At 33.1% G+C, this 23,692-nt stretch overlaps 1 protein-coding gene and 3 long non-coding RNA genes across 5 annotated transcripts; 2 read left to right on the top strand and 2 right to left on the bottom strand.

Annotated features, from left to right (window-relative positions):
* Window positions 1-2,540: 2,540 nt before the first annotated feature.
* Window positions 2,541-6,970, bottom strand: si:ch211-196c10.13. The gene has a single exon (XM_073910352.1). It carries the CDS (start codon window positions 3,979-3,981, stop codon window positions 3,454-3,456), a length of 528 nt encoding a protein of 175 aa, XP_073766453.1. The 5' UTR covers window positions 3,982-6,970; the 3' UTR covers window positions 2,541-3,453.
* A 2,677-nt stretch (window positions 6,971-9,647) lies between these two features.
* Window positions 9,648-10,659, top strand: LOC137496343 (uncharacterized). 2 transcript variants are annotated; one of them, XR_011016587.2, is made up of 4 exons: window positions 9,648-9,723; window positions 10,006-10,045; window positions 10,342-10,369; window positions 10,550-10,659. It is a non-coding gene; the product is annotated as an uncharacterized lncRNA (long non-coding RNA). The 2 variants fall into 2 exon arrangements; XR_012384303.1 differs by having other exon boundaries at window positions 10,556-10,626.
* Window positions 10,660-10,926: 267 nt separating this feature from the next.
* Window positions 10,927-11,958, top strand: LOC141375625 (uncharacterized). The gene is made up of 3 exons (XR_012384301.1): window positions 10,927-11,037; window positions 11,158-11,261; window positions 11,840-11,958. It is a non-coding gene; the product is annotated as an uncharacterized lncRNA (long non-coding RNA).
* Window positions 11,959-16,048: 4,090 nt separating this feature from the next.
* On the bottom strand, window positions 16,049-20,159 carry LOC137496342 (uncharacterized). Its single transcript, XR_011016585.2, has 7 exons — window positions 19,451-20,159; window positions 19,120-19,175; window positions 18,685-18,725; window positions 18,460-18,581; window positions 17,967-18,081; window positions 17,192-17,303; window positions 16,049-16,292 (listed from the first exon to the last, which is right to left on the bottom strand). It is a non-coding gene; the product is annotated as an uncharacterized lncRNA (long non-coding RNA).
* Between the last annotated feature and the right edge of the window lie 3,533 nt (window positions 20,160-23,692).

The raw sequence follows: 23,692 nt of genomic DNA, 5'->3' as shown, positions 1-23,692 counted from the left end.
TTGAGAACATTGAAAAAGATTTACTATGAGAAAATATTTAGTTTTGTTATGAATTGCAAAGCAGAACCTTGATTAAAATAAAATGTATTTTCTTAATTTTCTTATGTTATTAACAAAATTTATTTTACATAAATATAAATTTACAAACCAAAACCTTTTGTTATATTTTGCTTACTGAAATGCAGTATTACTTTGAAACGATTTCAATAATGATCTTTAATGTGTGATGCATATACCCCTACTGTTATATATATATATATATATATATATATATATATATATATATATATATATATATATATATATATATATATATATATATATATATATATATAAATATATATATATATATATATATATATATATATATATATATATATATATATATATATATATATATATATATATATATATAAAATTTTGTCCTTAAAATGGTGTTAAAAAAATTAAAAACTGCTCTTATTCTAGCCGAAATAAAACAAATAAGACTTTCTCCAGAAGAAACAATATTGTCAGACATACTGTGAAAATGTCCTTGCTCTGTTAAACATCATTTAGGAAATATTTTAAAAAGAAGAAAAATTTCAAAGGGGAGCTAATAATTCTGACTTCAAACTGTTATTATATATAATATAAAAACTAATATATATATACACACACACATATATATATATTTTTTCTCCCATTTCCTTTTTAATGGACTGTGAATGTATATTTTCACTTTTCACATAATAATAATAAAAGAACTTTAAAGCGAAATAAAAACGATATACTGAATATTAATAAATGAATCAAGTTTGTATTCAAAGGTTTTAGTCTATTTAGAAACGATTTCTGAAAGAAAATTCAGTTTTTAACAGGAAAATATACCTATTGAGTTTAAATTAGCATGAATGTTTTCATATAGACTTGTTTTTTAGCATCAAATTTTAAAAACCACCCTATAGAGCCTATGTAATTGCATGTTAACGTTACAGATCGTATGTTTTTGTTTTCTCACATTTTACACTAACCTCATAATGTTTAACCAATAACTATACAATATTAGTAATCATGTAATAGCCTTTTTTTAAACTAACATATTCAGCAATTTCACAGTTTTTTGTCAAATAAATATAGGCTACACAAACAATAACCATTGATGGTTTACCTTGTCACTCTCTAACCTTCGCAAAACAAGCTTGAATTTGCCTAATCCTCTTATCTAACACAGGACTGTTATTGCAAAACAAGCATCAAAATAAACTGTAGGGCCAAAAAGATAATTGATTATGTCTCAGAGATCAGATGAGATTAGACTATCACCTTTATTATGAAGACCAGATGAGAAAACAATGGTGGGGAGATTTTTGGCACAACATGTCTAGATAATACAGTGCAATAATCTATTGTTTATCGTCTCTCCGCATTACATTAAATTGACAACAGAAGGTATTAAAATCTGCCTTATGATGACCAGATTGTAAGAGCCAATGAAAAAATATTTTTATTTTTTTGTGCTATCAGGTGGAACCACACCATATGTTGTCACATACAAAAACAGGTGATGCAATTACACCTTTGTGTGTCACGTTTACAGTGATTTTATATATTTTTTAGTAAACCAAGTCAATTTTTTGTTTTATTTGATAATCAAATATTCTGTAAGCTGTAAAAAATATGCTTAGTTTAATTTTTATAAATCTAGCATGTCATTAAAATTTAGCTTCAATGTTTCTTTGAGGGCCGTATGGGGGCTCATTGGTTACCACTGTTGCTTTACAGCAAGAAGGTCACTAGTTCGAGTCTCGGCTGGACCAGTTGGCATTTCTGTGTGGAGTTTGCATGTTATCCTTATGTTGGCATGGGTTTTCTCTGGGTGCTTCGGTTTCAGTCTAAAGACAATGTGCTAAGTGAATTGAATAAACTACATTGGACATAGTGCTTAAAATATATGCTGGATAAGTTGGCGGTTCATTCTGCTGTGGCGGCCCCTGATAAATAAGGGACAAAGGTGAAAGAAAATTAATAAACAAGTGTTTCTTTGTGGCCTGTAAAAGATTTAACACAACTTATTTTCAAGAGTTATTTCAATTGAATTGGCAGATATAGCCTGATGTTTCTTATGTCCAGGGATAACTCATCTAAAAATAATAATTTCCTCAATATTTATTCAACCTCAAGTGGTTAAACCTTTGTGTGGAAAAACATAGAAGAAAATGGTTACAGGTTTATTTATTTTTTTTCAAAATATATTTTGAGTTCAGCTGTAGAAAGAAACTCAGCTTTGGAACAAGAGAAGGGAGAGTAAATGATAAGAGATTTTTTATTTTTGTGTGAACTAACCCTTTAAGCATACTTTTTATTATCCTAGTTTTGTTTTGCTTTAACTAAAGCATGCAGTAAAGAATGAAAATTATGGATCTTTAAATGATTCTCCAATATAAGATTTAAGTCTCCGGAACTAGTTTTATACTATTACTTTAAAAAAAACAAAAAAACTAAAATAATAAAAATATAAATATATATGTATGAACAAATATAAAATTATTTACAGGCATCCGGTTCTATCAAGAACCTTGGCATAATTCTTTTCATTCCACAATATGTTCTTTACTGGGAAAATGTTTGAATATTGTGCACACTAAGGGAAAAAAAGTATATTTTTAAGCTGCTCGCCAAACAGTTCTTTATTGGGCAGCCATGAAAAATGATTCTTCAGTGGCATCACTGCAAAACTGGCACCTTTTATTTTTACGAGTTTTGGCATAAAATATATAGCTATATATTTTAATATTATATATAAAAAAATCTATTTCCCAGGGATGGATTGTGGCTGGAAGGGCGTCCGCTGTATGAAAAACGTGCTGGATAAGTTGGCGGTTCATTCCGCTGTGGCAACCCACAGTTCACCACAATATTTTAATTTAGTTAACATTTACTATCCCTCCACTTGTTCAAAACATGTCTGAATTATTTCCTTCTGTTAAACACAAAGGAAGATACTGAAAAAAGTTGGAAACCCCCAGCCATGGATAGTCTAATTTCTTTTTTTCATCCTATGAAGTCAATGGCTGCAGTTTTTATTTGTCAAAATATCGTCTTTTGTGTTTAACAAAACAAAGAAAGTCAAATGGAAACCGCTTGAGATTAGTGAGTACTTTTCAGAATTGGGTAAACTATTAAATAAAAAACTAAAAAAAAAAACTATTAAAAAAAACTCAAGACAAATGTTTTTTTTTTTTTTTTTTTTACAGAAATATATATTTATTCGTCATTGCACTATAAAACGTAGATGATAGAAGAAAAGAAGAGAAGAAAAGATAGAAAAATGTTTCAAAGACCATGCACATATGGAACAAATGATGTCCTTACAATATTATTTACACAAGCAAGAACCTGAAACAATACATTTTAGGTGTATAATTATCATCAGATTGCTCACATGCTAAGAAACAAAAACACACTGACAGTCTATATATGTGACAGCGTGTAAGGTGGCATCATAACATTCTGTGTCACATCCATCTGCTCTACTATCCTCCGCATCTCCTTCAAGGCTCGAGCCTGCATCAGGATGTGGTTCTTGGCCAGGAGAAGTGTCGCTATCTTGGACAATTTCTTCACCTTGCGGTTCGACGTGTACGGAATGACAGCCCTCAGGTCATCCAGCGCTTCGTTGAGATCGTGCATGCGCCTTCGTTCACGCGCATTGATTAACAACCGCAGCGCGCCTGGCTCTTTGACTGTCCTGCTGCTCGACACCGAGTTTCCGTGACATCCACTTTCCAGACCCTGGAAACTTTTTCTGTCGGTCTCCGCTGATGTCGTCACATCGATAATTTGATGGCTTGTGGTGAAATTGTCGAAGGGATGCGCGGGATCTCCTTCACCGAGGCGCGCGCAGCCCATACTGGTGTAGAAGCGCGGGTCACCAACAACTGCCATTGGATTCATTTTCCAGATGTTCATTCTGATGCCAAATATGATTGTAATATTCATCCACGTCTGACGTCCTTTGTCGATTGAGTTTATCGCAGTATTTTATACGCTTATTTGACCTGTCAAAACTTTTATAGGATTAAGAGTCTGTCCAATCAGATAAGCGCGCAGTCACAAAAACAAACAGGTGCTGTTTTTATCAGATAGGGAGCTTATTGTTGTAAAGTAAACATTGTAATATGCCATTATAAGATTGAAATAAACGTTTAGTCGTTATGAAAACGATGAAATATTTTATGGGAAATGTAAATTCAAATAGTTAGCCTAAATTAAAGCAAGAATAATGGCAATATTATTATGGCTGTAGCATGAAAAACAGACATATTTTGCTCAGGTGGTGTTTTTTTTTGTTGTTCTTTTTTACAATATCATGATAGCCAGTCAAGCTATAATTTGTATATTTTATCACATAAACTGACTTTGTGAGAGATGGATACGACAGGCTTTGCTTTTGGAAAGTGGGTCATCACGCCAAATTACTGTGTTAATCTGAAAGCAAAAGGGTGCAGACATTTCCAAAAATTCTCCCTCAGAAAGTCAGAAGAAAACTGGGACACAGAAATGGTTTTTTGTGTGTGACAATAAGGAAAATGTGAAAATTTATCACAAAGGTTTTTAAACTGGAGTCCAGGAACTCCTAATTTAAATAAAGTTTAAAGTAAAGTAATATAGCCTATTTTTATTCAAAATGCAAATGAAACATACACTTTTTAAACAATAGACCCAAAATTATTAAAATATTGAAATTACAATAACTTTGAAATTATTAATGCAAACATTATAAAGGAATAAAATTCAAGTAAATAAGGTGAATTAAAATAAATATAAAAATAGATGAAAATGATTAAAATTACAGATAATCAATTAATTTTCAAAAATATTTAATAGACATGTTATGTAAATTACTAGAAAATAACTGCAACAACATAACTTAAAATGTTTCAAATATTATATTATGAATGTGTATCTACAATAATTTGATCTTTATCTATGAAACTCCATCCTATATTAGGAAAATGGTTTCCCCAATTGTACAAAATTAAATGCTATAATAAATGACAACACCCATCTTTCACCCAAGAAATGCCCCAAACTGATTAATTAGTCATCATTTACTAATGCAAATGAGCATGATTGCAAATTAGACTTGCAGCGCTGGAGGGATCCTGTGCATGTGGAGGGGGTTGATGGGACGCAATCAAGTATTTTGTGATAAGGAGAAGCATCTGTTTAATAAGTGAGAGTTGACAGTGTAATTTGTTTATTCTAATCATTTAAATGCAAACAGGATTGCATTATAAACATGCGAAATAAGGAGAGGAATTATATTAATTATCTAAAATTATTTTTGATCATATTGGCAGTGCGAGATAAACACATGATATTTTCTCAGATTATATTTTTTGAGTGAATTTATTATGTAAAATCTAAATTATGCAGTACAGATTTAGGGGTTGTTCACACGTCAGCGATGTACTCAAATCAGAAATATTGTTTTTGGCATTTTTTTGTCAAAGCAATCTCCATTTACACTTTATACACATATGTGTTATACATGTATGCAAGGCCAATATCTGATTATGAACAATAATGATTTTCCTATGTTCTTATTTTCCTCTAGTCTTAACAGTATGAATTGTCCTCTTGTAATACATTTTCTGCGATTAACTACTCCTAAAAACAGCTCACGTGGAAAAAGTTAATAAATTGTTGCCACGATTGTTAAAAAACTTAGTTTACTAAAACACTTACTGTAGTTAAAGTGGTGGTCCAGAGTGTATTTTTAAGGCTTGGTTGTTTTTGAAAGATGCAAAGCAAAGTGTGTTCATGCTTCATTTGTAGAAAATCATGTTATTTTTTTCATATACCTTACTTTGATTATATATAGCTACTCAGCTAACATAAAAACGACTCATAATTCCTAGTTCCTCCGAAAGGCCCACCCTCAAGAGGCTCTGATTGGTCAGCTAATATAATGTTATATGATTCGTAGATCAGCTTCATGTCAACAGAAAAAGCATCACGCATCTAATAGCACGCGCTGTGCCTCTGCTGTGTAAATACTGTCAGTCAGTTTAGCTGTTAGCCATATCAGTTTGAGCCTGAATCAGACAGAAAATGAAATGGACACAGCTGATCCTCACACCTGCTGTTTTTATCATATATTCAGAATAGGCATAATATAAAACGTTCACATATCATTTGTAAGTTTGTTATTTAAGATGCAGAATGCAGCGCTGCTGAAGATTGAGTTTGTTTACAGAGGGTCACAAATAAATATAAATTTGTAGCTAAACTGTTAGTGGTGCCAAACAGCATTTCCCATAGTTTACATCCTTGTTAAATCCTCGCTATAACATATTGTTAACGCTAGACACTGTGCATGAAATAGATCAATTTTAACAAATAAAAATACTTACAGGTTGCGGCTCACAATCCACAGCTTCTTCTATCATGGTAGGAGCTGCTCCTTCTCGGAGGAGTTTTTAGCCGAATCCAGCGATGAGATTCTGGAAGCTGTCCTTTGTCAAATGCTATCTATATCTTTTTTATAATTATCTGGAACATAATTAAAAATAAATTGTAAGCCCTTCTCTCGTTGTGTCATATTCTTTGGAAGCCCAAATACAGAAAAAGAACGAGCTCTGAGGAAATAGCAGAGTTTAGACCGCATTAGCTTTATCTGCTATAACATTACAGCACCTCTGGCCACACCCCTTCGCTGCACGTGGTGAATGCTTCATTTGCTGTAGGCTTTGCTATTGGGTAAAAGTCAGTGTCTACCTTTGCATTGAACTTTGAGCGTATTACATTAAGATATCTTGTTTATGTTTACAAATCTACAATACACATCAAGTAAAGTTTAAAATGTGATATCATAGTGGACCACCCTTTTAATAGAAATGAGTATAGATGTGAAAAAACCTAAAGAAAATAAATTAATCTCTCTATGCGCATCCATGAATTATATTAATTTGTAAATGCCTCATTAAGCCACCCACAGCACCCCCAACAATTTATTTTAAATATATATTGACTTTTTTTAACCTAAATTAAAGCAAAACATGGAAAAATCCAACTGCTGGAGAAAAAAAATAATGTAAAACAATTAACTCTTAAAATTAGAAGTTGGTTGCAGTAGACCTTGTGGGTTGCAACTGGAAGGGCATCCGTTGCGTAAAACATATGCTGGATAGTTGACGGTTCATTCTGCTGTGGCGACCCCAGATGAATAAAAAGACTAAGCCGAAGGAAAATGAATGAATGAATGAATGAAAAACTTTCCCAGCATTTTAAGTTTAAAAATGGCTAAAAAGTTTTTCATTGTAAAAACACTATCTTTAAATGTATATAATTTTCTCAATGATAAATATACTTTGAAAGAAACATATTTCCTACTTGTATGCAAGGATGAAGGATTATGTTGCATAAAAATATAACTGCAATACAGAAATCACAAATAAATCAGGTTTCTTGACAGATCTATTTTGTAGATCTCAGTGTCCCACAGCTGCAAGAGAAGCTTCACTTTATCAGATTTCAACAGATTCACCCACTGGACGGTTGGCTGAGGGGAGACGGGGGTCCCTGAGTAGGAAGTGGGGTGAAAGTAAAACCCGTTGCTGGGCGACTGAATCATAGTTGCTATGGTGAACTTGAGTTGAGCAGCTGGTCCAATCAGCTGAGACGTGCAGGGCAGAGCAGATCTCATACTAAAGAGTGTGATGCAGAAACACGTGGGAGGAAGAGACAGAGAGAGAGAGAGAGAGAGAGAGAGAGAGAGAGAAGAGAGGAGGGAGTGATGTACAAGAGGATGCAGAGAACGAAAACTGACAGTGGAGGGAAGTTGTAAAAAAGGCAAGAGAACAAATTGAATAAAATGCACAGAAAAAGAGACGTGTTTTCTGCAGTGGATCCTTTTATAGTTGTGCATAATATGAACATTACTTTTTTTGTATTATTTACAGTTGAAGTCAGATTTATTAGCACCCCTTTGAATTTTTTCTTTATAATTATCTTTTTTTATTTCCCAAATGATGTTTAACAGAGCAAGTAAATGCATGCACAGTATGTCTGATAATATTTTTTCTTCTGGAGAAAATCTTATTTGTTTTATTTCGGCTAGGATAAAAGCAGTTTTAAATTTATTAAACACCATTTTAAGGACAAAATTATTAGCCCCTTTAAGCTATATTTTGTTGCTATAGTCTATAGATCAAACCATTGTCAAACAATAACTTGCCTATTTACCCTGACCTGCCTAGTTATCCTACACTGTAAAAAATTTCCAGGTTTTCACAACAAGTTACTGTAATTTTTCACAGTAAATTACATTAGTATCCCTTCACAGTATTTAACTGAAAAATTCACAGTAATATGTTGTATTCATGATTTTATTGTGAAATTACGGCAGGTAGCATGATTACAGCAAATTACTGTGAAAAGGGCTATATCTTTTGCACGTTAGTTATAGAAATTCAAACCTTTTTTAAACTCAACGTAGAAATTAATACAAATGAACTTTTAACAGCTAATAACAGAATGTTATAGCCCCCAAAACGATTTGGTTACCAACATCTTTTTGGTTGTACTGGTTGTACTGCACCTTTATTTAATTTTATACAGTTAACATAGAATAGGAAATAATATTTAATGAACATAACTGTGTGCTTAGCCAAAACATAATAAACTGGAATAAAAAGTAATTAATTAATGAAACCAAAGACTGTTAAACAGCCAACAATTATTTCAATGTCAGGGTAAATGTCTGCTTTAGACGGTTTCATGAGTATTGAGCACCTGTCATCGCCTGGAGGTCACTAATCTCAGAATTAAATATATATATATATAAATTATTATTTTTTTATCTATATAAATAAACTACAGATTAGAGTTTTAAACAACTACATTCTAGCATGAAAAACTTAAAACTTCATTTTCGGACGCATATAGAGCCATCGAAGACGGGGCAATTGTCCCAATGTCTAGCCTGAAGACAGGCGCCTCTCGGCGGATACATGAGTAAAGAGCGCCGTTACCGCCTGGAGGTCATAGATCTCCGCTACCGGCAAAACACACTTAAAATTACACACAATCTTTACTAACAGTCCACAGATTTGAGTTTTGAAGAACTACATTCTCGCATGAAAAAGTGTTAAAACTTTATTTCATTACATATTACAAGCAATATTTATAATATTATGTGCCTTCTCATCCACCATTACAGCTTGATGCAGCTTGGTGCGAAATGAATCCTGGGAAGAAAAAATAATAATTCTCAATACACTCCAAACGAACTTTATTCTTATTGTTGAAGTCAGAGATATGTAATGTTTTGAATGGCGAAGAAAATAATAACCTTTATATTTCAATCAATATATTACTTTTGCACTGCTTCGGTTCAGGACTCGTGTGACATTGAATCAGATTCAGATATTTTATCAGACGTGTTCATGAGCTCGAAGTCATCAACAAGCAATTCGTGTACAAGCAGTACACGAACCAAGCAATATGATGAAATATTAATGAATTATATGTTTGCGTCTTACAATATTATACAAAACGGAATCGTTTTCAGGCGAATTCGACTCTTTACTGTTCACTTAAAGGAGCCGAATTCGACTCTTTACTGTTCACTTAAAGGAGCCGATTCATTGAACAAAACTGACTCGACTCGACCGCAAACAAGCGCCATCACCACAGACAACGCCGTCGTCTCTTCACCCAACGGATTCATCCTCGGTAAGTGTTAAAATATGACTTTTGTCCGTTAAATGATGTTGTATGTTTATTTCTGTATAGTGCATGTAATTTAACAGGAATTTACCGAGTACTTTAGTTGTACTCGCACGGACAGGGTTTAAGCGCGCCTTTTTTTAAAGCAAGAAATTAACGACGCCAGATGGTGATTGTAGTGTTTTCTGAGGTAACTTATTAGCATAACGTTACCGTTACGTTAGTTCCTGAAAAAAGAAAGGGAATTTTCTTTAATTAACCTCTTGTTAACTGCATTTTCTGTTTCAGTACAAGACTGAAGTAAAGGTGAAATGACTATAACGTTAAGGTAAGCTCTGACCTTCACTTAAGTTAACGTTACGGTTAGTGACCATCATGTATGTTAATTTTGTTCACTGTAACGTTAACGTTAAGTTAGTTAAATAAACTAAACTCATTATGAAACAAGTCTTAACTGTTTTATTAAATGAGGCTTATAATACAATTCAGTTGTATTCTTTTAAACTAACACTAACACAGTACATATTGTATATTTCTCACTGGTGTTAATGCAGTGCTAACATTTACTAATGAGAACTAATTGTATATTGTCACTAACTGTAGATTTTATTTTTTGGTGTTCAGGTGTACCTGATAATAGCTAAAGTGTAAGGTGAGTGTAAATTCTGAGCACACAAATATAACCTAAATTCATTATCACAATCTAAACCTATATATATATATATATATATATATATATATATATATATATATATATATATATATATATGAGTGTGTGCGTGTGTTAGGTTGAGTCTTATTCTACTCTTATTATATTCAAATTTTTTTGCAGCCACAGCCACTGATGTTGAAACACTGATGCTACCAATCAACCCTCGCTTGATTATTAAAGGTAATGTTGATGCCTTCCTCATTTTTATTAGATTTTTAAATGTCAGGTTTTTCACAGATTTGTTGTGAGCAGTTTCTTGTACAAACTCTTTTTCTTCTTCCAGAAGTTCCACCAGTACCTCCAGTAGTAGTAAATATTAGACAAAGATTTTTTTAAACTATAGTTTTTATTTTTATTAGCAATTTTACTGGGCATGTGTGTTTGTTTGCTTGGTTTTTAATAGGCAGAGCATGGAATGTCAACTTTGTTTCTACAAACAAATTTAATTATTCACAAACACCTCTAATTTAGTCCTTCTTTCCCCCTTTTAGTGTTATTCCTTGGAGGGTCGAGTGGTCATGGGACCTCACCTGGATTTCACAACTGACTTTGGATCTGGTCTGAAACTGAAGTATGCTGAAGATGCCTTTTGCACTCTGGAATTTAAGGTAATGTCTACAATAAATATTGTAACTGATGGCTTGTTTTGTGGGGGGGGGGGGGGGGGGGGGGGGGTTAAACAAGGAATGTATAGGAGTCATGACTCCCCTTGTCCCCTTGTTATAAAGGGCCGTGTTGCAGACACAAATTGTTTGTCTGTGCTGGAGACCAGAGGGGAAGCTGTCTTTAAAAGGATGGGGCTCTTATACCATATGTGAAGTTACCTATTCAGGTGAGTGGATTACATACAAGTCATTGCAAATGCATAAATAGTGGGAATTTTTTACTGGGCAGCACAAATTAAGTGAAACTCAAAAAACGTTGAAAAATATTTGGAATATTTGCAAAAAACTTGATTGAAATGAATACAACACAAGTGCTGTATCACTTCAATCAAGTTTTTTTTGCAAAATTTTCCTAATATTCAAATCATGAAAAATTAGCTTGATGCAAGAAACATCCTGCTAGTATTCAAGAGCAAGTGCTGTGATGCATGTGTTAACTTTGCAATAAGTGTGAACCCAGCATTAGATTATAGTCTGTAAACAGAAGATGTAAATCAAATCAACTGTTTTAAAATGCTCTGCCTAGGTCATTAAAACCACTATTTGTTGTTGGACTGTTCTTGAATGTGTGTTTGTGATGGAAATGTTTTTCAGATGTTTTTGTTTAAATGATTGCAGTTTGACTGAGCTACAGTATTGTCAGCATGTTCAAACTGAGCTAACAGTAATTTTGCTCTGTAGTGCAGCAGTAGTGTCCCAGTAGTGTTGTATGAAGCTAACTGTTTGTCTGCCCTTTTGCTTATAGGTGCTTTTTGGGCACCAGTTTGGAGATGGGAGACAGATGAAGTCAAAGAAGCAGAGAAGACACATCAACCAGCAAGTGTGTAAAATTATCAGGAAAATGATTGACCTTGAATAGACGACTGCCTAATTTAGCAAGAAGTTTTGTCTCTCTCTCTCATGTGTATATATATATATATATATATATATATATATATATATATATATATATATATATATATATATATATATAATGAGAGAGAGAGCGCACTCTGAAGCACTGCTTTTTATATGTATGCTACATATGATGTCAGATTTTTTTATTAATATGTTCTTATAGTATTTTTTGAGGCTTCACCTTCACCTTTTGAAAGTTTTCTGAAATGTTTACACAGATGTCATTAAGCTGTTAAATAAATCTGTAAAATGTATGTGTGTTTGTTTTGATTTTGATTTTAGAGTCTTCTCAAATCACCCAAAAATGAAGATTCTGTCGTCATTTACGCATCCTCAGGTTGTTTGGACACAAAGAGGATTATTTGATATTTTTATTCCTGTGTTTAACAAAAAATCATTTTTAACAGAGCTGGAACAACCTGAGGGTGAGTAAATCAAGATAGAATTTTCATTTTTGTGTGACCTAAAATTGCTTTGAAATTTTACAGCACCAAACTGTTAAATTACAGTAATCCGGGATATAATTGTAACTTTACAGTTAAATCAGGTATTTAAACTGCAACCTACTGCTAAATCACAGTAATCGTTTTGCAAATTCACAGTAAAATATAGTTAATTCTACAAGATAATACTGTGAAATCACAGTAACAGACTTTATTATCTACTGTAAAGTTACAATATATGGTTGTAATTTCACAATAATTTAATGTGACAAAACCACAGTAAATTACTGTGAACTACCTCACAATAATTTACTGTGAATTTACATACAGTAATTTACTGTGAAAGTAATGCAATTATTAGCCAGTAATTTACTGTGAATTTAAGGTCAAATTTTTTACAGTGTAATTAACCTATAGTTAAGCCTTTAAAGGTCACTTTAAGCTGTAAACTGCAGAAGTGTCTTGAAAAATATCTAGTCAAATATTTACTGTCATCATGGCAAAGATAAAATAAATCAGTTATTAAAACTATTATGTTTAGAAATGTGTTGAAAAAAATCTGCTCTCTGTTAAACAGAAATTGGGGAAAAAATAAACAGGGAGGTTAATAATTCAGGGAAGCTAATAATTCTGACTTCAACTGTGTGTGCTGTTATCCAAATTTACTCTGTTGTTTCTCATCACATTTAACTGACACATTTTACAATGTTATTTATAGTATTTATTTATACAGTAAATGTATATGTTGCCAAACATACAGTAGTTTGATACCTGTATATAATTGTTCTTGTTAAATACAGCAGCTAAATAACAGTTTGAGTTTTGTTTGTTTACCAAAGCCAATATTTTTGTTGCTAGTACGCTAATAATAATGTAGCAATATTACGCATATGTTTCCTTTAACATTGTTTTTTAGGTCCATATATCAAGTCAGTATAAGTCGTCAAAATCAAACAATGAGCTTATATATAATTTTTTGTCGTTGTGTAGTTGATGCAGCAGCCTTTAACCCAACAACAGAGCAAGTTTAAACATCTTTAAATTCTCCTGTAAAGAGTATGGGGCTTCTTTCGACGACTAGGGTAGCTATCCATGACAGTAGAAGCAGGTGCAGGCAGTTACTTAAACTCAATGGGCTTTTTCTCAGCTCTTATTCATCTATATTATCTTGACTCGTCGTCAATGACAAAGCCGCTAAATCGCACCCCTGCATCAGCAAAGCCTTCTGCATTGACTTGTGTTTGCAGTGACGGGTTGTGATGGAGAGGCCCGGGCGCGCGGTGGGCGGACAGGCCGCTGGAGAACAGCGACGACCAGGAGGAATTCTCGGCTGTATTGTAATGCAAAGACAAAACTCCTCCTTTCCTCAGCGGAGAAGGATGTAGGCCCAAAATATCGCTTCAGGGGAAGAATAAATAGCTTACCGTTTTCCCGGTTGAACATCTATTCTTGGATTTTACGCATTTACAGTCTAACTGAGAGGGAATGTAAACGGAGTGAATGTAAACGAGTGGATTATGGCAGACTGCAGCAAACTGTCAGGTCCATGAAATCGCACGGAGGCTCCTTGGCTTTCTAAATATTCAAATCCCATTTCACTTTCTTTCCTGCCACTGGCTTTCAGTTGAAGAAATGACATGGGCCTGTTTCTTTACAGCTCACAAATTATTATGATGCTCATTTATGGAAACAAAGCCTGAAGAATTTGTGGTAGCTAATACTTATTTATGTGCTCTTCATTGTAGCCTGTAAATACACACAAACCGTATACTGAGCTCTTTAAGACACAATGTAAAATTTTCTCATTAAAATAAATTAAAATCTAAAAACAAACAAGCGCTAGAATAGTGCTATATATATTTGCTGACTTCAACCGAATATGCCTACACTGTGAACATTTTTTTATAAATTACACAGTATTTAATCGTAATATTAACTATATTTTACTGTAGGACAGATATGCGGTATGTTACTGTATTTTAAAGTTGTATTGTGAAATGACCATATTTTAAAGTAAAGATAAACAATACTGAAAATACATAGAGAGCAAGATAAATAGTGCTGTAAATGTAAATACAGTATTTTTTGCTGTAAATAATTTACAGTAAGTTACTGGCAAACTGCTGCCAGTGAATTACTGTAGATTCTACAAAAATTGTTAACAGTGTACTTACATTAACCCAAATGTTTGACGAATGTTCAAATTCAGAGAAATAAGCAATTTTAACTGTAATGGTCATTGTCCTGTTTCGCCATTCTAATAATGTCCCACATCCTTGATTTCTGGTTTGTTTTTAAACAAACAAACAAACAAAAAAAGTAAAAAATATTGTAATAGGTTCTACGTTGTGCATTTAATTAATATGTCAGCATTATAACAGAACCCTAATGTGAGCCATGTCTAGATGAAGTGAACTTTGGCATAATAAAAACTCTGCTGCTTTCATGCTGCATCATAATTGTCTCTTGTGAGCAATTGCTTCAAAGGTCTTATTTTGCTTTGATCCCTTTTAGTTTTACTCTACTTCATATCATGCTCTGTTAAAAAAATCTGTTATTTTACTTTTTTTTTAGTAGCTAGGGTGTTGGAAAAAAAGTTAAATAATGTCACTAAAATTACAAAAAAAAATACTGTAAAATAACAGACATTAATTTACAGAAATTTACCGTAAAATAACAGATGATAAATACAGAAATTGACAGTAAAATAACAGACGATAAATTGCAAAGCTTTACAGTAAAATAACAGGCGTTAAATTACACAAATTTACAGTAAAATAGCAGACTTTAAATTACAAAGCCTTAAAGTAAAATAACAGATGTTAAATTACAGAAATTTACAGTAAAATAACAGACGTTAAATTACAGAAATTTACAGTAAAATAACATACGTTAACCTACAAAAAAATTACCGTTTAATAACAGATATTAAATTACAAAAATTACCAAAAATAAAAGACGTTAACTTTCTATAAATTTACCAGAAATGTAAATTTAAGGACATTTCTGTAAATAAACATCTATTATTTTACAGTGTGAAGTTTCGAATAGTTTAGCTCATTCATAAACATAATTTCTGTAGGTTTCACGTATATTTTTAAAGACAAAAACTAATGATTCCATGACCAGTCATGGCACCAATAAGCTACGCCTTTGTTTGTTGAGAATGTGTGCCCTCTAGCTGCAAAATAACACACTGTGCACTGTAAACGATTTCTTGTTAAATTAACAGTAAGTTACTGGCAACAATTATCCAGTAGCTGCTGTATTTCATAAAACAGTAACATTACTGTAATACTAATTACATTAGTATTAGATTTACTGTAAAATGTAATACATCATTTTACTGTTTTCTTTTTTTACTGTAACACCAATTACAGTAGTGATACACATACTGCAAAACTGAAAACAGTATTTCACTGTACATTTTTACCATGCAGAACTACGGTATTTTAACGTTACTTTCATTATTACTGTATAGTATTTTACAGTTATTAAATGTTATTTTATTGTATTTAATAGTGCTACTTTATATTGGGCAAAACATTTTCAAAAATTGCACAAATATTATTTTAACTGTTCAAGAAATACAAGAAAAATAAAGAAATTGAAACTTTAACTTCACAATAAAAGTTTATTGTGTAAACCCTACTGAAACAGTAGCAATTATTCAATATAACAAAGCAACAGAACACTAATAAACAATTGATCATTAAAACCAGTCAACAATTAATGCATCAAAAAGTATTACAATTTTAAAAACAGGTGAAAATACTGCTACAAGACAGGAAATGATGAAGGTCAAATGATGTTGTGGAAAAGGGACAGTGAAAAAGGGCAGCAGCACTTCTGATGATCCTGCAAAAATGACAAGCAAAATCAATCACTGGAGAAAAAACTAATCATGCCTCAAATTATTTCATTCATTTAGAAACCAAACACCGCACTGCTGTTTTATATATACAAAACACTGTTTTTTATTGTTTTTGTTGGGGAAATAGTTTGTTGTCAATTTACAATTACACTAATGTTAATGGGGAAAAGATCAGTCAAGTCAACACTAGTCAAGTGTCCACACAGGTATGTGTAAAAAATAAAGTCTCATCTTAACTTAATGTCTGACTCTGTATAACTTGAATATCTGATTCCATGACCACACTAGCGCTTTCACAGATTTAAGAGGGGTGAACACAGTTCATTCTGACCTTAAGAGGCTACATATTAAAAATAAATAAATAAATAAAATAATCTAATTTAATGTGAATAATGTTAATCAAGTACTTTTAACATGTGAAAATCCACTTCTAACTTACAGACAAGATTACGTTAGAGAACATGAAAGCCATGGGTGATTTTTCAAAAAAATAATGCTAATGATAAGTTACTGACATTTGGTTCGTATAAAACAAAGTAATCACTAAGCATTCATTTTTGGCAAAATCTGCCGAGAGGTGCAGCGACACGATCAAATGTGTTAAAGTTGAGCAGAGAACTGAAGAGTAGTCAAGCAGTCTACTTCATGAAAAGTTTGTGGTAATATTTTGCGGTCAATTCGTATTACTGTATTTCAATATGCAGTGATGGCATGTCAGTGAGACAAATAAATATTATTACACCTCACGAGTGACATTGCCTCAAATTAAATCATCATGACGTTACTGTGCACAGCATCAGTAAAACGTTAAGAATAATTTAAATACCTAATTTTTTAAAACAGAAATCCTGAATGCATGATAATATGAAGATTTATTACTCACTGATGTCGAAGCACTTCCAGGTCGTCAGAGATGTAGACAGGACAGAATATGTGCCATCAAATGAGCTCTTGTGCAGCCTTTGCTGGACATCAAGGTAGTATGTTCACCCACACTGTAAATAAAAAAAAAATCTGTTATTTTACATGTTTTTTTTCCCAGCAGCTAGGGTAATAGAGTCATTTGGTTAAGTCAAGTGGTTTAAAATAATTTTATTTATTAAATACTTGCTTACCCATATATAGATGTAAAAGTAACCAAAATAAATAATTTATTCAAATGTGAGAGATACTAAGCATGTTTGGTCTACAGAGAGAAGTAAACATTTACTTTAAGCATTGATCCTAATGAATCTATTTCTGAACAACATCCAACCTCGCCTCGGAAACAGCATTTTTGAGCATTTAGATCAGGGGTGCTCAACCCTGTTCCTGGAGATCTACCTTTCCGCAGAGCTTACCTGCAACCTTGATCAAACACACCTGTCTTTATTTACCAAGTGCTCCTTCAGATACTATTTAGTTTGTTTAGTTGCGTTTGATCAGGGTTGGAGCTAAACTCTGCAGAAAGGTCGATCTCCAGGAACAGGGTTGAGCACCCCTGTTTAAGACAATGAAAAATAAGACATCTAGATGATATTTTATATTCAATCATTTGTTGTGAAATTTAAATGACTTCTATTCAGTATATACATAAAATAAAATTAGAATAAGAATAAAAAAATAAATCTCTATGCCAAATAAAATACTTCAGACCTAAATAAAGCAGGTGTTTTTACCTAAAGGTTCCTTTCCTCCAGTTAGTTTAGTTGCAGATCCTTCCACATCTGTGCTTTATTTGGTTCTTGACTTAAGAGTATCTGGTGTCACATTCCAGGTCCATCACAATCTGAGCTAGAAAGACAATATGGCAAAAGACAAGACACATATAAATAAGTCTCAGAATAAAATATTTAAAAGGATAGTTTACTTTTCTGCCACCATTACTCCATGTGTTTTAAATCCATTTAAATTTCTGTTGAACACTAAAGCAGATATTTTGAAGAATGTTAGAAACCAGAAACTATTGACATCCATATTTGAACCAAATTTCTTTAAAAAAAATATGAGTTTGTGTTCAATGGAACAAAAAAAATCTAACTATTTTGAAACAAGTGGAGGATGCCAAAGATGCTATTATTTTCATTTTTGGGTGAACTGTCCCTTCAATTCAAGTGTCATGCATTACTCATAAAAACTGATGTATCGCTTGAGGAAAACTAAATCAAGTACCTCCTGTGAGCAAGCAGAATCATTATGCCATTGTATCCAGCCAACTGAACCAGCCGAGGCTCGAACCAGCAACCTTCTTGCTGTGAGGTGACAGCACTACCTACTGTGCCACTGCGTCGCTACTGGAAGAAGAAAAAGAGGTTGTACATGAAACTCCTCACAACAAATCTGTGAACAACTTGACATTTCAAAATCTAATCAAAATGAGGAAGACATCAACATTACCTTGAATAATCAAGAGAGGAGAGATTGGTCAATTGCTGTGGCTGCAAGAAAGATAAATATAATAAGAGTAAAATAATACTTAACATTTAATAATCTAAATCTATGGTACAACCATACAAATCTGTATGGGGTTCAAATAAATTTGTATACAAATCATTCCCTACACCTGAACACCAAAAATAAAATGTACAATTAATGACACACTAACGTTATACAATAAGCTCGTTAACCAGTGAGAAATAGACAATTAATATGAATTATGTTAATATTAACGTTAGCTTAAAAGACATAAACTGAATTTTATTATCAGCTCAATTTAATAAAACAGTTAGACTTGTTTCATTGTGAGTTTAGTTTGAATAACTAACTTACAGTTTACAAATTTAACCATAATGATAACTTGGTCATAATGACCACATGAAGACCAGAGCTCACCTTAACGTTAAACGTTTAACTTTTCATGGTGACTTTGCCTTCATCTCAGTGTTGTGCTGAAATAGAGAATTCATTAATGCAGTTAACCCCAAGTAAAAGTTACGTTTTTTTCAGGTAACGTTACTATGGTCAAAAACTCACTCAAGATAAACTCACTGTACGTTATCTAATACCTCGCAAACACTACAAACACGGTCTGGCATCGAATAACGTGACATAAGTACCTACAACTAACGTAACTTGGTTAATTATTTAAAATTACACACACACTACACGGAAAAATACACAAAACAATCATTTAACGAACAGAATTTGACTTTTAAAAACTTACCGAGGATGAATTCACTGGAGAAAAAGGCGACAGGTGGATTTCAAATTAGGATAGCCGTTGCTTGCCTGGTGAAGGTCGAATCGAGTCGGCTCGGTTCTATGAATCGGCTCCTTAGAACAGTAAAGAGTCGAATCCGCCTAAAACCGATTCCTTTTTGTATATTATTGTAAGACACAACAATGAATCTTTACTATTTCGTTATACTGCTCGGTCACACACATTTATACACATATTGCTGAATGTGCTTGTGAACACATGTGATAAAATAATTCCCGAGCAAACGGTTCAATCCGATTCGGTGTCGTTTGAGTTCTGAACCGAACCAGTGCAAACGTGATATTGATAAAATAGAAATATTGTTTTTTTTTCTCACTTTACCAGCGAAACTATTACATATATCTGACTTTAACAATAAGAATAAGGTTCGCTTGAAGTGTTTTGAGAATTAATATTTTTTTCTCCCAGAGTTCATTTTACACCAACAAGCAAATATAATGGCGGATGAGAAAAGCCAGATCATATCATAAATATTGCGTTTAATATGTTACGAAATGAAGTTTTAACAGTTTTTCATGCGAGAATATAGTTCTTCCAAACTCAAATCTGTGGTTTGTTTTTAGATATCATGTCTAATTTTAAGTGTGCTTTGCCGATAGGGGAGATTCTGACCTCCAGGGGTTGACGGCGCTCCATCACTCATGTATCCGGCAAACCTCATGCTTTACTCGGCCTGGACATTATTGAGACATGCCCCTGTCTTCGATGACTAGATAATAAATGTGTTATGATATAAAGTTTTAACCGTTTTTCATGCGAGAATGTAGTTGTTTTAAACTCAAGTCTGTGGTTTATTTATTAAGATAGTGCGTATTTTAAAATATTGTTTTGAAAATGCGGAGATATGTGACCTCTACGGTGGCCCATATGGGTGCCCAATATTCTTGAATCCGTCTAAAGCAGGTTGGTCAAGCTGACTTTGAAATCATTTTGTGTGTTTAACAGTCTTTGGTTACGTGAATCAATTATTTTTGTTCCAATTTACGTTTTGGTTTAGCACAAAGTTATGTTTATTAAATAGTATTTAATATTTCCATGTTACCTTATAAAATGAAGGAGCAGTGCACCCAAAAATGGAAAACCAGGGGACAGTTTTGAATAGTCTGAAGAAACTGGTTAGGTTATTTACTTCACAAAATAATTTGTCTAAAAATAAATAAACATAATAATCATAATATATATAGTGTGTGTGGAGTTGTTCTTGGTCATTTGCAGTACTGTATTTAGATGCACAGTAACTGATTTTTCCCCAAAATTCATTATAAAATCTACAGTAACATACTGTTAACCATGTTCACAGTATAGAAAAGTTGAAAATACATTATTATACTGTGAAAACAACAATATATACAGTAACACACTGTACACAGCTTATACAGTAAAAAACTGTTGAGAAATGCAGTATAATACTGTGAAAACAACAGAAATCGTTTACAGTGTGCCTTTAAGGCTTGAACCTCATTAAACAGGGTATGCTACAATTTTTCATGGCATGTCAGATACAAGAGGGCATTTGATTGGTCAAAATTTCATAAGAAACCGAAGTGCGAGGTGACGTGAAAAAAATGTCAATCAATCTTTTATAGCTGGTAAGCGAAAAAAGGAACAATGTCATACCGCCCTGCAGTGTCTGTTTTATAGATGAAATGCAGTCTTACGTAGCTCTGGCTACATAATTTGCAATCTCCAGAAACGGATAGGGCTACTTTTCAGAATGAGTCTATGTTGTTTTTTTGTAAAACAAAAAGGTGATTAGTATGGTCACAGTGTCACTATGACACATTACTATCAGTATAAACAGACCATCAAAAAGCAGTCTATTGTAAATATTTATCACTTATTTTACTAATCGAAACCCTGTTTTTTTTCTTCTTCAAAATGTGTTAAACCAATGTGATACTCATTGCAATAGGGGCACTAGAAAACTTGTTGCAAGAGATTTATTTTGTAGCATGTAAAGACGATAGCTGTCATCAATCTCATTCATGTGTGTTCAGTATATAATAAAATTGTTTTTTTCCAAAAATATTACATTTGACTAACTTGTTTAGCTTGTACCACAAAGCATAAAAGTGAAAATTAAACAGCCTGTTTCTGCCTGTGCACCAGTAAAACTTGGCATAGTATCGATATGTTTTAGTACCTAGAAAGGACTATTTAAAAATTATTCACAATCACTATCCCTGTAAATATTTACTTTCTAAATTTAATATTAAAATTCTTTACAATTCACATTCTGTCATTCTAATCTGGAAACAATAGCACATTTGTTTTTAGAATGCAATTTTAAACTGTAAACTTTTTTAGACAGAAATATCTTGTCTTGTTTTCTCAGCTTACAAAAACGTTTTGATTTTAATCTATCAATTAACAATTATCAATTAACCTATTGTTTTTGATCTGGGAGTCAGATTGTAAGGAAGTGGACAATGTGTTGAAAATGTTCACTCTTTGTGGCCTTTTCCATTAAACAAATGTAGAGTTATTCAGTGTTTGCCTAATTTTAGAACATTTTGTGTTGACTTGAAAATTTATTATGAATCTGTCTGCCTATCGTTAAATTAGAAAGCTGCCAAAACAACTGTACTGCTGGAAAACAATAATATTATCATTATGAGCATTAATTTGAAATAATCAGATCCCTTTTGGTACACTCTTAATAATTTACTTATGGTTTGAGATAATTATGTTTGATTTCTTTTGATTTATTGTTTATTTTGTTTTCTTTAAATAGTTGTTATTCTTTCATGTAGAGATTTTTTCCCTTATCCTTTGTAACAATTGTGTAACTAGCTGTACTATGAATATGTCATTTATATTTAGGTCACAGAATATGAATTATTATTTTTTTTAAATCAGATCTGCCATGTTGCCATTATCACATGACCTACTCACTACAGTTGTTGCCTGCCAATGGTGGAAAACGGATAGTTCGCTCCAAAAATTAAAATATTTTCTAAAGTAAATTTATTTATAAAATTTTTACAAATCAAATTATAAAGTAATAATGTTCAACTGAAGTTGAACGACAAGAAAAAAAAAAACTAATTTCAAACTGTGCTTCATTTGGGACCTATATTGTGAGACATTTAACGTCGCACCTGCTATTTTAAAAAAGTGCAATTTGACTGTCAGTATTTAAGATGTCAGGACTTTGCCATTTAAGAAGATAAGTGACTTTGGAGATTCTATAATATAGCATCTAAACAACACAGTTAACACAAATGTAACACTGCATGAAACCAGCTTCACATTCTCTTTCACAGTAATACAAAATGTAAAGTACATTCTCCATGAAACAGAGCATATTTGTTAAGGTGGAGATTGAAAACCTCACTTCCTGTAAAAAGTCTGGCAATAGGTCACCCAAAAGTGCTAAATCATGAACTAACAGTGACAGATATCATTCAGAGTGCTTCTAGACATTCTGCTGTGGTCATAAAAAAATTTAGGGAGCCACTACAGCAACTCAGCTGAATGTAAAGGGCGCTAATGGCTCTCTGTCCTCCGAATGTCAGCCTCACTGGTTTTCAAGGGCATCGTACTGATGGGGATTTGGTTAACGGGATGGGAGGGGGGCTTGGTGCGGGTCATGACGTCACCATGTCCCGATGTAATCCTCTCGCGCTTGAGTCCTATCAGCAGAGGAGGGCGAGCGCGCGGGGACGCGAGGAAGCACTAATCTCTCCAGAAGGGATCAGCACAAGCAAGACGCAAATGAGACTCTTGAACGCTGTAGGAGAAGACGATTACGATTAAAACGGGATACAATCAGCGCATTTGAGCGTAAATCGACAGACGTGACCTCGTTGTGGGATGCAGGAGGGATACAGCGCGCGGCAGCTCCAGAGATGCTCGACGGAGAAAATGGAGCATCGTGTTGACGCGGACTGTAGTGCTGTTTCAATCATTTTGCTGTTATTACCGTCATATTATGTTGAATAAGGTTGGTTGACGGCTTTTCGTAAGGTAGTTGATTGTGTATTTTGTGATTTTACCGAGTGTTTTGTTTACACTTGATGTAGTCTGAGGGATGCACTACTGCAGAGGTCAGCAAAACGAGTGAGAATCATAACAATGCGCGCCCTTCGGACGGATGGTGCCTTCTTCATTGCTTTCGTTCGTCGCCTGCAGTGCGGTTCCTTGCTTTCTTTACACGACACCTGCTCATTTATGATATGCTGT

Source organism: Danio rerio, chromosome 8, assembly GCF_049306965.1.
Source record: "Danio rerio strain Tuebingen ecotype United States chromosome 8, GRCz12tu, whole genome shotgun sequence".
Classification (NCBI taxonomy): domain Eukaryota; kingdom Metazoa; phylum Chordata; class Actinopteri; order Cypriniformes; family Danionidae; genus Danio; species Danio rerio.
This window is presented reverse-complemented; position numbering and strand designations above follow the sequence as displayed.